The sequence below is a fragment of the Hetaerina americana genome, unplaced genomic scaffold, assembly GCF_022747635.1.
Source record: "Hetaerina americana unplaced genomic scaffold, ioHetAmer1.1.p SCAF_8, whole genome shotgun sequence".
NCBI classification, from domain to species: Eukaryota; Metazoa; Arthropoda; class Insecta; order Odonata; family Calopterygidae; genus Hetaerina; species Hetaerina americana.
The window spans coordinates 29122266-29137725 of record NW_027287427.1 but is presented as its reverse complement, the minus strand read 5'-3'; the positions used below and the strand labels follow the sequence as shown (position 1 = coordinate 29137725).

The window sequence follows — 15460 nt, the reverse complement described above, 5'->3', positions numbered from 1 at the left end:
TCCCCCTTCCTAGCTTTTCCTCGTTTGCTTTCCTTTCTGCCCACTTCAGCTTTTCCATCCTTCTCCACACCCATATCTCAAAAGCCTCCAATGTCATACGCATATCATCCTGCTTCAATGACCATTTTTCCGCGCCATACATGACTGCGCTCCATATCAAAGTTTTGACAAACCTTTTCTTAACATCCTTACTCAACGTCCTTGTCATCAACTCCTTCCTGGTTTTGAAAGTCTCTTAGCCTAATGTAATTCTTCCCCTAACGTCCCTACTACCTTGACCATTTTGGTCCAAAACATTTCCGTGACACAAGGTAGAATCGAAAAGTGGTGGGACTAAATTATTTTAAATTTTTTCATTGAACTAATCGGTACAAATCCCTAGTGGTCCTTGAAATGGCACCCTTGTGCTTCGACACAACCCGTATAACGCGATTCCCACTGCGCGAACGCCTACTGGAACTCCCTTTCCAGGATCCCCTTCAGAGATGCAGTCACGGCCCCTTGGACGTCTTCTACGGAGCTGTATCGGTTTCCCTTGAGGTCCCGCTTGAGCTGTGGAAAGAGGAAAAGTCCGGCGGAGCCAGATCTGGACTGAGAAAGGGGGGGGGGGCAACAAAAGGAAATTTGTAAACGATTCACTTTTGGCCCATCACTCAGGACTCTTGGCACAAACTTGGCGCACACCTTTTGCATGGCTGAATCCTTGGTAATAATATTTGGACGCTTCCGTACGAAATCCCTAACACATCAGCAATCAGACAAATGTTTGTCCGCCGGTCGGAGTTCCGGAGCGCCTTTACTTTCGCCACATTTCCATCAATCTTTGAAGTTGACGGGCGGCCGGCTTGCTGGTCCTCTTCAACGAGCTCCCGCCCCTCCCAGAACAGCTTATACCACTCGAACACAGTTGAGCGGCTCATGGGAGCATCCCCGTAGGCGTCCTTAATCATTTCGAGGGTCCTCGACGCGGTTTTCCCAAGTTTGACGCAGAGTTAGATGGCGTAGCGCTGCTCGAGATTTTTCCCCAGCTTGGATCGCGACGACACTTCTTGATACAGGTTCACGGAAATCGACGTGGTTACTCTCCGCTCTCCTGCAGGCGACTGGAAAAATATCGGTCTCTTTGGAAGGGCTCACCACTACCACGCCCAGGTGGTCCGACCCCCCTCCATTACTCCGTTCGCGCTACAGAAATTCAGCCCTACTACCATTTGATCCTACCATGTACGTAAACTGTTTCACCTACTCTAGTTTTTGCCCTACTATATTAATGTTAACCTTAGCCTTTCTCTTTCTGGAAAGCCGCATAACATTCGTTTTATTTATATTGATTCTCATGCCTTATCTATCGCCATTATCGCCATTGCCGACCCCGGTGGCGGCGGGGTAACGTCCTCGTCTGCCATTCCAAGGGTCGCGGGTTCGATTCCCGCCTGGTTGAGTTTCCCTCCATCTAGGGCTTGGGTATTTGTAAATGTGACCATTGTTATCGTTGTTAATAATTCGATGTAAAGGCCAAAATGTGCTGTTTTCGGACTAATACTGAATAAATAAATATATTGATGTCCAATCCACTCATCAATGCTTCCAACCCCTCGACTGACTGACAAACTAGAGCTTGGTCATCAGCAAACTAATTTTATGGGCTCCCCACCGACTTTCATTCCTACCTCCCGTTCTTCCCATGCCCCTTTTACCATTTATAACATTATGATAATATTATAATCATAACAAATGATCATTTTGAAATAATGCTTTCGATTCCACGTGAAATGGGCGAGATATCTTTTTTTGAAGGAATTCATTGATTGTACATTCTTAGCCGAGCCAAGGCACTGGCATTGTCTGACATAATGTATTATTGACAAATAAAAAGAAAGTAATATCACTCACATCTATTATCGCAGGCGTCAGCAAGGTGAAATTTCCCTTTGCCTCAGGTGGTTCATATCTGCTCTCGATGGAATCAATCAACCAGAAATTGGGATCCTTCACGTCTGGATATGGCAAGGAAAGAACATGAAAAAGGGGTTTTCAGGTATGCTAAAAACGGAAAGAACTCAGAAAAAGTTTAGAAACATATTGAATAATTTTACGTATGTATTATGTGTATTAGCCCTAACAGTGAGATGGTTTCCACGAATAATATGCACTAATTCTTCGGTTGAATTTAATATGTACTCTGAAAACGTGCAAATATATGGCACGTACCAAAATATGGCATATATATCACATTTTAAAATTAAATAGGATAGTTAATATTTGCAAATGAGCCTGACCAATGATGTTAAACCTAATTTTTAATATATTTTATCAGTAATAGCTGCATGGTTGAAATAGAAGAATTCTTTCTATTTCCTGGATATTTTTAACAATGCTAGTGAGAGGTAGCATTCTTGCATTGGACTTCATTTATTTCTACGTATATGTTTCCCTAGTTTCTCATTTGCATTCAGGCAATTTTCCTCCATTTTACTCAGGATTCTTCTGTTGTTTTGAACATTCCAATATTTCCCCGAGTAATATACATCTTGTCCGACTTCAAAAGCCTTTTTCAAGTCTACGAAAGCCACATATAATGGCCGGTTGACGTATATTTCTCTTTAATCCAATATTCGTAGATTTCCTCATTTATCCGTTAGTACTAGATCCGGCGAGTGTACTTCAATTGTTCCTCAAAACAATCAGACGAATGCTAATTCGGCGGATTATTTGCGTTTGTATTTTGAACTTGAGGCTACAAACTTAGGGAACGGTTCTCCCTCCATCTCTCGATACTCGTTTTCTTTGGTATTACCAACATTACACTCATCTTAAAAGTCTTATGGCTGTCTTTAAAATCTCTGTTCATCAGCTGTTTTATATAATTATAATAAGCTTTATTTTTTCTTCGTACTTTAGATTCATCCCCGAGCGCCTTCTTAAAGTATCCGATTGATTTTTTTTCTGTTGCGGCGGTCTTTTCAACTCATTTATATCCTTTCACTGCTTTATTAAATTCAATTCCCAATATATCATGTGACCGTCATCTATTTCACACGCATATTTTACTGATCAGGGAGTCGTTTATCAAATCTTCAAATAATAGTACAATCATCGCATATATAGAGGTTATAAATATAAATGAATATGTTTTGACTCGCATTCCCCACCAACATTTAGACTATTTTACCCATGTATTATTATTAAGCTAATTATGAGCAAGGTGTATGTACTTAAGAATTGAGTTTGAGCTTTATTAAACAAATCCTAGATTTTGTGGCCTATTCAGGCTTTATTTATAAAGTTATTCCACCTACTCCTTTCGTATAAAGTCTTTATCTTTAAAGTCTATGAACTGGATTCTGTTTCTCTTTCTGAGTTAGCTGGCCATGGGTTTCTCATATGGTCCTTCATGTAAATACCAGGTATTGAATTGAAAAACAAAAAAAATCTCCTTATAAGGCTGGAAAAGAACCTAAGGGGACAGTCGCCTAATATTTTAGAACTCTTACGAAGCTAGAGAGTTTCCTGTATTACCGAATGGGCAACAGCTTTTGTATAATTAAATATAAAGGCGCATACTACAATTTCCTTCCATTTTCTGGTTCCATGAATGCATTCGAGAATCATTATTTCTACTTGCTGTAACTATGTGCACATTTCATGTTATTCCAAGTTTCCTAAGCGTACTTGATTTCAAGTACTGAATAAAAAGTTTGAGGACTGACATTTAAGTAATGATTATTTCTTGAAAAGGTACTGAAACACGTCAATCACTCTGCTTTACAAGGTACAAAAGTAATTAAAATTAATAATTAAACATAAATAACCTACGAGTTACTCACCGAAAAGCTGCAGTGCAATGTCCGACATTCTGAATTTCAAGAAATCTTCATCGTAAACCAGGTTGTTCGGGACCATATAACCAAAATATACAACTGAAAAAAATTAAAACATGTTGGAATAAAATCTAAATATTCTGTAGTAGGCGTAATGGTAACACTCGTGTGAATGAGTAACGCAGTTACATAATTAATTGTAATGGAAAGGAATGTTCTTACTTTAGTTGTAAGAGGAATGCATCATAAAATATTTTCAGTAAATTGTTCAATTTAAAATCGTGAAATCCGTTTCTGATCTCTTTTTATGCCTAATCAATATAAAAATTAGGGAGATTGACCGGATCGAACAGAGCCGAAGCTTAAAATAATTGATATTTTATTAAATTAGCGTTACAGCGTGACTTGAGACTATTTTATTCTGTCAAAAGCGAGAGAAATGAAAAATCTTCGAAGGCATGGGACAGAGACAAGCTTTTTTCTAAATGAAACGATAACAACACCCCCCGAGCTCACTGGAATTAAATAAAAATTCAGAAAACAGCTGACATGCCGTTTAGTGATTTTTCTCTGGGTCTTGTTTAATTGTGAATATTTGGAGTTCACGTCACCTAGGCAGCCTATAGCGCTGGCTGCCATTGTCTGCTAACACCCAATATAAGGTCGCATTAGCAAACCCACATCTCCAACTCGGACGAAATAAACACACCTTTAATACTGCACAGCCATATGTTTAATGCCAAATATAAACATTTATTTAGACTAAACAATTTGAATTTGTGCAGTTTCATTATAAGGAAGCCACCGTTAACTAAAGAGAATTTGGAGAATCGCTCACTGCAAACAAGTACGATGGTGACTTAATGGAAGGGTGGTAGTCGACTAATTTTCATAGAGCTGTCAAGAAGGCGACGAAGCACACTTTATAACTGTTCACTGCATTTAAACATTGATAGCTGTAGCAGGTGTGACGCTACTTTTAGTCAATGGCAATAGCAAACGTCTTGGCCTATTTTCGCTTGTCTTAAAAAAGAAAAAACAAATTTAGTCGCTTTTAAAAGTGAAAATGCTTGAGTCTCTGAAACAAAGCAAAACATACGAAATATTTTCTTAAATTTTCGGTTCCAGGCAAACGATTGGAAAAGAGAGAAAAAGCATGCATTGAAAGCTGACTCAGAGATCGCGGGTTTGACATTATTTTAGTATTCGCATTCTTCCAAGATACACGAAGACTAGAAATCGTAGAATAAAATTGAAAAAATGATAAAAACCTCTTAATCACCGTCCAAACGATTAGAAATGTGCTATATGTATCATTATTTTGCATGAAAATTTAATACGAGCAGTCATAAACGAGACTTGATGCAATGAAAATGTAAATATAGATCAAAAGACAACACTTATTTACGACAATCGAGTCTTGCTTCGAGTCACGGAAACTTTGCGTTGGATTACTCCGCATTATTATGCAAGGAAACGTGGATTTTAGCTCTGAAGCAATTTTGATTACGTGTGAATATTCAAAAGCTAATAACATAAATTGAAAAATAACTTGAATTCTCACTTCAAAATCCATTTTTTTCAACTTTTTACATAATTATACGACTTCATCAATTGAGTTTAGTAGATAGCTGGAGAATCAAGTCATAAAAAAATTAATTAAACACCCACAATTGAATAATGAATAACTTGCAAGTTTGATATTTTAAGATCACAAATCAAGGAAAAAACTCTCGATGCACATTAAAAGTATTTTACTGGGAAGATTGGCAAAAATTATTAATAATGCCCATTGATGTATTAACTTGAGAACTTATTCATACCAAGAAAAAGATGTTCTGAACACATGTTAATGGTAGAGCAAATTCCTAGAGAAAGATATCTTTAGTTTTGGCACATAGAAAATCATAATATGAAGAATAGTACATGCAGAATCATTTAAATAATTCATGATGGAGAAAAAAGCCCAAAAAACTAAAGATAAAATAATGCAATTTAAACCACAGGGGTCAGTGTGCACAAATCGGAAAGCATTAACAAGAAATTCCTACTGAGGATTCAGCTCATTCTTCGTCTTCATTCTTTAATTCAAATAATTCTTTGGCAGCAAGCGTGCCCCCTCGTCCCCATTAACACCGGATAACACGGATATTATGCAGCTACCAAAGTGCGCATTATCAGTATCGATTAAAACAGTCTTTGATTCAATTTTGACCCAGTTACTACGGCGGCAGTGGTCGCTTTTAATCGAGTGACACACTGGCGCATTATGTATTTTCACTTTTTAATGGGAAACGGCCCATCGAGCCGGGGCAAGGGACTCACTCGCGAGGACGTAGGTCCCCTCGTCTCTGTTGCTCCCGAACATGATGGGCACTTTGTTGTATCTCCCACTCCTTATGAGCGTGTCCGGATGTTCCTCGATGTAGCGAACTTTCCCCGCGCGCTGAATAATGGGACTGCAACCTCCGAAACCAGTGTGGCCTCTCTTCTCTTCTTTGTACTAAAGACAGATCCAAATGTACGTTTTTATATTAGAGTTCTCGCCTTATGCGCGACAAATCAGATCTATACATTAAAACGCTCGCTTATATACTTATATTACATAATTTTAATTCGCACTAATGAACATTCACCCCTCCCTTTAAAATTATAAGTAGGTTGCTGACTATTTTATTTCAACGTTTAGTATCTACTTAAAAATATATGTGGAGTTAGCAAAACATTTTAGTGAACTATACGTATGATAGGATTTTGGAAAAAATGGAGGAGGTTTCTTTAAATGAGAATTATAAATAAACTTTTAAAAGATATTTTCGATTATAGTTAGCGAGCGGGTAGCTATAAAATATTTATTTCTCGTTCTTCTTGACGGTAATGCATGGGAATCTAGTCTATCTAATTTAGTCCTTGGAAATATTAAATGTTTACGTAAATTATCTCTTAATGTACTCATTAGTTAAGGCTTACTTCATTTTTTTCTTAGTAAATATTACTTTTTTAATATGAATATCTTAAGTATCTTAAGTATTAAAAAAAAATTTACAGGCTACATATGGTTTTTTAATATTATTTTGTAAAAAATTATGTATCGCCCATTCATTTGGACATTAGCGGAAACACCAAAACCTCTCTAATTTTCAACTAAAAACCTTTTGTTATCTAATATATATTTTTGTATATATATATGTATATATGTGTTTATATATATGTATATGTATATGTATATATATATATATATATATATATATATATATATATATATATATATGTGTATATATATGTATATATGTGTGTATATATATATGTGTGTATATATATATATATATATGTATTAGATAGTTTACTTTAGAGATCTTATATTTTAAAGTTAAAGTTCGTGACATTATAGGGGGTCATTAAACTGGGAAACTTGCTTGGAATGTTGCTCACCTTGTAAGTTTGATATGCTTTGGTCAGTTTCATCGCATCCACCGTTTGGAGACATAACGTTATTCCGGTAATATTATGCTTCCCGTCGGTGCCGTAAATTTCGCATCCCGCCTCCTCAGCAATATTAATGGAGTGATATTCTGGGGTCAGGTCGATGGCCCAGTCGGACAATGCAGAGCCGCTCTCAGCAATCACGTGGGTAAATAATCCTGAAGAGAAAACATTCGCAGCATTAGTTACGCGCATTAAGGGAGGTGACCGAAAATTGCCTAATTGCACAATTGGGGATAGGTGGGTATTTTCGTAAAGGTAATATCTTCAGAGGATGGAGGAAAGGTGGAGAGAAATCTGACGTCGGTATTTGCCTATTCTAAACAAAAGGCGCCAAGGTTCTATCCGATGGACAGTGGAACTGTCTAATATTCACATGGCACCCTAAGTAGTGCTCGGGTTACCAATGAAAAAAATACTTCCACGGTCGGGATTCGAACTCGGAACCTCGGAGTGGGAAGCCACTGGCCGCCTCATTAACAAAATCCCCCCTAAAAAATTCGATCCCCACATAAGGTCCAAAGCATTTTGATATGTGTAGTCATCGTATTGAGACATCCGAAATGAAATCGGAGCATCTTATCATAGATTATGATACTGTGCAGTTACGCAAACGTTTCTGTTGATTGTGTGACAAAATCACTTGTTACCGCAAGAAGACAGTCTCCCTCAGGCAGCTTCAAAAGTCACCTACAAATCATATTTTTTAGCGGGACAGCGCAAATCTGGATCCGGTTTCCTATACCGGATATTTATTGATTTTTTAAAATAATTTTTATCATTACTATTCTCATCATTTTTGTCATTAATCCACTAAGCCGTGTTCTTGAGTGATTGCCCTGTACCGATCACTAAATGACATCGGAATAGAAAACAAACGTTACGTGATATTTGGCAACATATAGCAACAGAACAACGGAGCAGGAGTGTAAGTTCATGCCAACAAGCACCAGAGTGACGGAAGTCAAAAATAAAGATGACAAAGAATCTATTTTCATTGCAGGCATCTTGTTTGTGGTTGGCATTATTACCCAGGTAGCCCTTAGCTAGAGAATAACTATGTTTACTTCTATAGACGCTGTAAATGCCAGCAATAGCAATATCGATTATACCATGAATGTTTGTGATTATTGTAGCATCTTTTAAATTGTAGCTGTTTCCAGAGTACATTAGATGGCTTTGAAGCTGCAAATGAGATGGTGATTGGTGATCGGAGCACCCAGAATCACTCGTGCTTGCTATGTACAATCGAAAAATCATGCGTCGCCAATGAAGAAAAGTCGTAATAAAGCGACACCGATGTGTATTAACACACCTCCGGAACATCAACCCTTTTCGATGGCGATGTCTTCATAAAGTGCTATCTTCCAATGCGATACTATTTTTAAAATACAACATACGAGATGACAAACAACATGCTCGTATTACGGAGATAATATTTTATCTCCGGAAAAACCGTTTAAACACGTCAATGGAACACTGTGCGACCATGGTATGAGCATTTGAAGGAGTAATTATATCAATTGGAATTTTTCTCTTTCAAAAAGTATTTCAGAAAGGAGTGTAAGGTGTAAAGAGGTAAAAAAGAGACGTGACGTTTCATGCGTTATATGGTGGAGTATCGTAATTTATTAAAAATAGGCAATATTTTCCACAAAATAAAATGTATTAATGCGACCGGTTTCAATGTAACTACATCATCGTTAGGTGACCTGACGATGATGTAGTTACATTGAAACCGGTCGCATTAATAAATTTTATTTAGTGGGAAATATTGCCAATTTTTAATTAAGGGTAAAGAGGTGTCTAATTCGACACCTGGGCACCACTTACGGGACTTATACGAAAGACGCAAATGCAAAGGGAGACAGAGCCAGAATGCAGGTGTTATGGGAGGAACTTCAAAGAAAATGTGAGAGCTCTGCAATGAATACCATTGGATTTTATTGTTTTTGAAATTGGTATTCAAGGAGAAGGAATGATCGTAAATCGAGAGTCTTTGATGCGAGATTAGGAGAATGGTGGAGGTAATAAACTGGATAGAGAGGAAAACAAGCGAATAAGTTATATATATATATATATATATATATATATATATATATATATATATATATATATATATATATATATAAATAATATAACATGGCAGGAGCAGAGAAGGGGTTGTAAGGGGAAATTCGAAGAGGGTTAAAAAGGTGAATGGAAGAAATATCTACCTGTAGAATCATTGGAATGTTTAAGCCCGTAATAGAGGGAAGATTGTTTTTTATGAGTGCAATAACAGATGAAAAAAATTGGCACTGTAGGCGTCATGCAGGGAGACGGAAAGTTTGTGGAGTTGAAAGCACAATATATGGTGGACCAAATGGTATTTATGTTATACGGTGCTTTAAACGCGCAATTTTCTTTCAAAAGCATTGGGATTGAGTAAGCATTTTCCGGGTCTATTTAAAATCTCATCAACAAAACGAGGGAGAGAAGGGGAAAAGATTACCAAGGGGGTGATCAGTTTGAGTTTAGAACGGTGAGAGGTACGTGTGATGCTATATCAATAATAAGTGCACTGATAAAAAGAGATATAGAATAAAACCAGATTATATCTATTTGCTTCGTGAATGCTGAGAATTCAATGAAGTAAATTAGGTAGAATTAATGAATATATTACAGAAGATAGGTATAGATTGGAGGGATAGGCGACTTGATGTACCTGAATACTGTGCTTGTCTCAGACTGCTCCCTATGTGACGAATGGAGAGTTGAGATGGGCAGTGTTAGGAAGAGAGTACGAGAGGTATACTTGAATATAGTATGATTTGTGCATGTGCGAGTGATAATGGACAAAGGTGTCCATTATCACTCGTATTTTTATACTTATACGCAAAAAATGGTAAAAGAGGCATAGGAGGAGCTGGAGATGAAAATGTATAGTTGGGGAATTTATAAATCCAGATCCGTTGGTGATTAAGTTTTAGTTAGCCAGTCAGCCCAAGGGTTAAAATCGCATTGCAGAATAAGAGTGATAGGTATATACATGTATAGTGTAAGAATAAATCGCAACAAAACAAAGGTAATGGGGTTCTCGAAAAATGGAAAGATTAAGCTAAAAATTCAAATTGGAGGACATAAACCAGAGAATATGGTACAGTTTACCTATGTTAGAAGTATTTGGACAAAAATATTCTAAGTAGTAGAGACCTGCACATTTTCCTGACACGCGGGAGAAGAATGGTTGTATTCCAGATCATTTTCTCTGCGGAAATCGAACCTAAATTGAACATTGTTTTCATGGTTAGCATTAGTTGATAGTAGTTAGTTACATTTATATAATCAAGATGACTACAAATTTGCTGTTATTCTCAAAGGCTGGGTCGTTGGTTTACCTTTAGCCAAAGGCGTGAGCATCAAATAGGAAACGCTTGCGGCTCCAGCGCTCTCACCGAAGATGGTCACTCTGTTGGGATCGCCGCCGAAGTGGGAAATGAACTTGTTGACCCATTCGAGGGCCTTCACCTGGTCCAGCATCCCGGCATTGCCCGCGATATCGTCCGTGCCCAAGGAGAGGAAACCTATGAAGAAGAAAACTCCGTCCAGGTCATCGGAAAAAAGTCTTTCTCAATCAGTTATTTCCATTTGGATTTTTGCATGGGATTAGGATTACGTACTTTTCGCAGTTTCAATCTGAAAATACCGTACAAAGTTGTCTCTTTTTAACACATAAAAAATTTGCGACCGTTCTTTTCTGTTCAATCATTATGCGTGACTAAGACACGCCCGTTCAGTTGCTGAATTCAGGAACGCGAGCGACAGACAGCACTCACAAGCTTTGGTATATATCTTATAGCAATCAGTGGCTTAATTTCCTTAGCAGGTATTGAAAGTCATTAATGTCTACCTCGGCAGATTTCTTAAATATCTCTCCGTGGTTCGAGAAAAATATTACATAACCTTGATTTTTATCTACTGAATATTTTCCTTTTCCGAAATCATCTTTTCGTTTTCTTATTTTCCAAAGAAATAACAAGATAAGCCGTGCCAGCGAGTGCACTTGTAAGCAGGGATATTTTGGTCCAAACTGAGGAGTAGGAGAAGAAATGCGATAGCCTTGAGTATAGTATATATCGACGCATGCAAAGAACAGTTGTCTTAAACATTGCTGATTCCGCAGTGTTGCTCTCCATTGCCTTGGTGTACAATCCCATTTAGCCTGCTCAATAGTTATGCTTGGAAGTATAAGGACTGATCCCGACCACTTTCGTAGTGACCGCTAAATGCATTAGACTCGATCAAAGAATTGAACTCAAGTTCCTTCTCCGAAAAGTTGTGAATATGGGAAGTGTACACTCGCCAGCCGTTCTTTTCTTCATTCGCTACCGTCTCTCCCGCGATAAATTCTCAAGAGAGCTGAGTCGGCCACCCTCACAATGGTGAGAATGAGAGGAATAATATCTACTATCTCTACAAACTCAGGGCCTCGAGTCCATAACTTTTCAAATTCTCATTTGCAGCGAAAAATATGCGGTCGAATTTGTACCTTTTCAGCTTTCATCCTGGGGAACAGAATGGCAGTGTTTCCGGCCAAAGTATGCCAGCAATGAACTCAAAATCGCCCCACGCCAACCGATTGACGTATTACAGAATTGGGCAACAGCCTCCACGTCTCGGAGAGCGTAGGAAGTTACTCAGTCCTGTTTAAAAGTAGTTGCGAGATTGAATGGGAGATACTTTCAACTATTGATCGCCCAAGGAGGTAGGCGGTCCCGCACGCATATGAAATTGGTGGTATTTAATCAAGAGAGAAAAATCGATGGCTATAAAATTGCATCTTAGTTTGAGCGTTTAAAAAATGTGGATGCTAGTGGATCTCAGAGTAAAATTTTCACCGTCCGAAATTCTTTAAAAATGGCTTCCGGTCAAATATTCAAGCGAATACTTCGCCTGCTCTGGTGTTTGGATCATTCACTCGGGAGACAGGATTGTATGACTCTATAGCTTGCCATTAATTCAAAGCCTTGAGTTAAGTACTAAATTTGTTCTGTTAAACTCTTAAGAAATAAGGCGAATAAAAATTATTCCTCAATAAACTCACTCAAAGGCCCAAGACGATAATGAGGAACCACAAGGACAACGTCTTTGTCCATCAGCTTGTCTCCGCCGTACACGTTAGATGATCCCCCTGCATACGCCCCTCCGTGAAAGAACACCATGACGGGCATCTTCTTTGTTGCATTGTACTGTTATTGGAAATGAGAGGAATAAAAAGAATCATTATTGAGAAGCGGAAATTCCTCCATTTGAATGATCCCGACGATAACTTGAATTAACGGTCTCGGGAATTTGTAGGAACTTTTAATGAAGCAAATCCCTCTCTATTCAAAGGAAAATCAATGCCATAATCGGCATTATTTCAATTTTTCACGGATAGTTACTAATTTCGGGGCAATAACGGAGCTACGGCTCCATTACCGTGACTGTGACGGGAAACAATGAGACGAGAAGACAAGAAGACCAAGATTTCAAGCAGAGTTAATATAGTGTTGTATCGATTCCTATGTAGATACCCTAAAAGCTATTTAAAGCGCTGAAAGGATGGCGTATTCAAAGCAAACTTAAAGACATTATGACGATAAAATGTCCAAATAAATAGATGTAAGAAGCATGAACACCTTTAAAAAATACGCTCTTTGATACTAGAATATTTATTTTTTGGTACATCAGCAGACGATACCATAAGGACTTTAAAATACATAGGAATAAAATTAATTTTTACGCGTAAATTAAGGGTATCTTTTCGACATCACCCAATAACAAAAGTTTTTGGGTTTTCACCTGTCATCGTACTCGATAAAAACAGACTGATCGATGTTTTCCAATACTGGAGACTTTGTTTACAAGAAATAATTCTCTTTCGTAACAAAATACCCTCTCATGAGCACACAGACTCGGTTTTTAGGACTATTTATTCCATTCAAAGCATTCGAGAATCGGAAACAAGCATTTTTAAAGTGGCTGAAAATTGAAAATATGATAGAACCTCAGCCTAGAAGAAAACTGATAGTAAAATAACAACAAAAAAGGTATTTGGTCAATATTTTGCACCCGAATTCATTTACTATTTCATCAGGTCCATCAGAATTTAAATTTACACCCCTGGCTGTTTCAATGTTAACTTTTCTTCTTAACCCCTGTATTCTTTGTATTAGAGAGAAGATTCATTAAATTATGGATTCCGTAAATTGTAATTAATTTTGACAGTCAATAATATTTCTTCTCGACGCAAGGAAATGTTTTTAGTTATACTCATGGACTGAATAAACTTAAATCATCTGACGACGTACTCTTGCTAATATTACTGGAATGAGTACAAATTAAATCAACACTCTCAGCCTGTGACGCTGCTTTCGTGTCAAGGGAAATTCGATCAAATTCGGAATGAGTATTTACTAGCAGCGTAGAGTACAAATTATAGTAGTAGCAGAATATTTCATCCAGCCGTATCGGGAACGTATTATGCGTTTACTGTATCACTACTCTGTTTCCACGTAGGCGGTCCCGCATGCCCATTGGTAAATGCCCATGGAGCCCTCCCACGCGTCGAACTTTTCGCTTACGTCAGGGGTGTAGATTTGAATGTAGAGGCAGTCCTCTATGTCCTTGTTGGCTTCTGGCTCCTCTTCGATGCCCATCATCTCCTCCAACCTGGCGTGCCAATTACGTGGGTCGTTCCGGGACGTCTCGGCGAATTCCCCGCTCCGAAAGATCCCCGTCTGCGGGCATTTCTGCCCGAAGTACTTGGCCATCCTCACTCCTTCCCATGGTTCCTCCAACTCAGGCGGCTATTGAGTGGGAGGAAATGAAAAGTATGTCTTCGTCAATTGCATTCTCTTCCTCTGGAGAAGAATTATATTCGACGTAAGTATTACTATTAAAATTAGTAATAGGTGTGATGTACTCCATTACTTGTAGGATAATTAATATGAATCAATAATGTTATACATATGTATATTAAAAAATATATTTTATTATACAGTAAAAATATTATCTGAAACAGCTCAATATGATCATTTGTGCCATCAATATTGTCCAGTAAGAATGCTGTGTATGAGAAATATACGCATCGATGTGCCACAGGCAATTCAAAAATATATAGTATATGTATCTACATTTTAAATTATGCCTTCGAATAATTCAAAAAAATTATTTTAAAATGTCTTTTACTCCATCGCAGTCTAACATACTTATATTCCTAATAAATCCACGCATTTACACTTACCTGTTATACAATTCAAATGGTTTATCCAACAAAAGAACACTTAACGACAATTTATTCTAATAATCATAACGGCGAAACAGGTGTGCATGAGTCGGTATGCCGTGGGATCGCTCTGTCCGCTAACTATGTGCAATATTTCTTTCGATGAAAGTATGCGTATTGAAATTTAGGGATATCATATTTTTCACAGTGAATATGTACGCAAGAGACTCGTATTTCAAAGCAAAACATCCGGTTAAGCTGGGCGAAACGTAAAATATATGATAACGACTAATATTTATAAAAATTATTTAACTAAAATCACCTGAAATCTCAGGGGTCCACTCGGAGACTTGGCGTATCGGATACCCAGGAAAGAATAGTATTTCCTTCTTTGCATGTATGATAATCCGGTCCGACCTTCTACGGCGCCCATGCCAGTTATGTTAACGATCGGATTATCATCTCTTGGGTCCACATCTGGTGGTGGCATTGATTGTATCCATGGCAGCACCGAAAGGATCAGGATGACCGCGTAGGTGATCCACATCTTACCTGGAAATGATAGGTGGGGATGAATATTTTGTTTTAGCAGACTTTACAATCTGAGATTGTCATTTCCCCTATTTGAAATCATATGGACGGAATTATACTCATAGACTCCGTTACTTTTGTAATGTAACGGCGTCAGTCAAAAGGTGTGTGTCATATTCTTTATGTATTTTTTAGTTAAAATTCCTTCCGAAAATTCTTTAAAATCTAGAGAAGGGCTTATTGGCGATGCATATCTTATTATAGGCCTGCAAAAATCCAAATTTGGATAGAAAAACTTCCAATACATTACTCTTTGATTTTATATTTTGGCATAGCTACACAACTCTTCTATTGAATTTTTAACCTACTAAAA

At 37.7% G+C, this 15460-nt stretch overlaps 1 protein-coding gene across 1 annotated transcript; it reads right to left on the bottom strand.

Moving 5' to 3' along the window:
• Positions 1-450: 450 nt before the first annotated feature.
• On the bottom strand, positions 451-15103 carry LOC139697973 (neuroligin-4, Y-linked-like). Its single transcript, XM_071596827.1, has 9 exons — positions 14879-15103; positions 13913-14137; positions 12391-12535; positions 10685-10870; positions 7254-7462; positions 6147-6324; positions 3828-3920; positions 1894-1997; positions 451-552 (listed from the first exon to the last, which is right to left on the bottom strand). Exons 1-9 carry the CDS (start codon positions 15101-15103, stop codon positions 451-453), a joined length of 1467 nt encoding a protein of 488 aa, XP_071452928.1.
• Between the last annotated feature and the right edge of the window lie 357 nt (positions 15104-15460).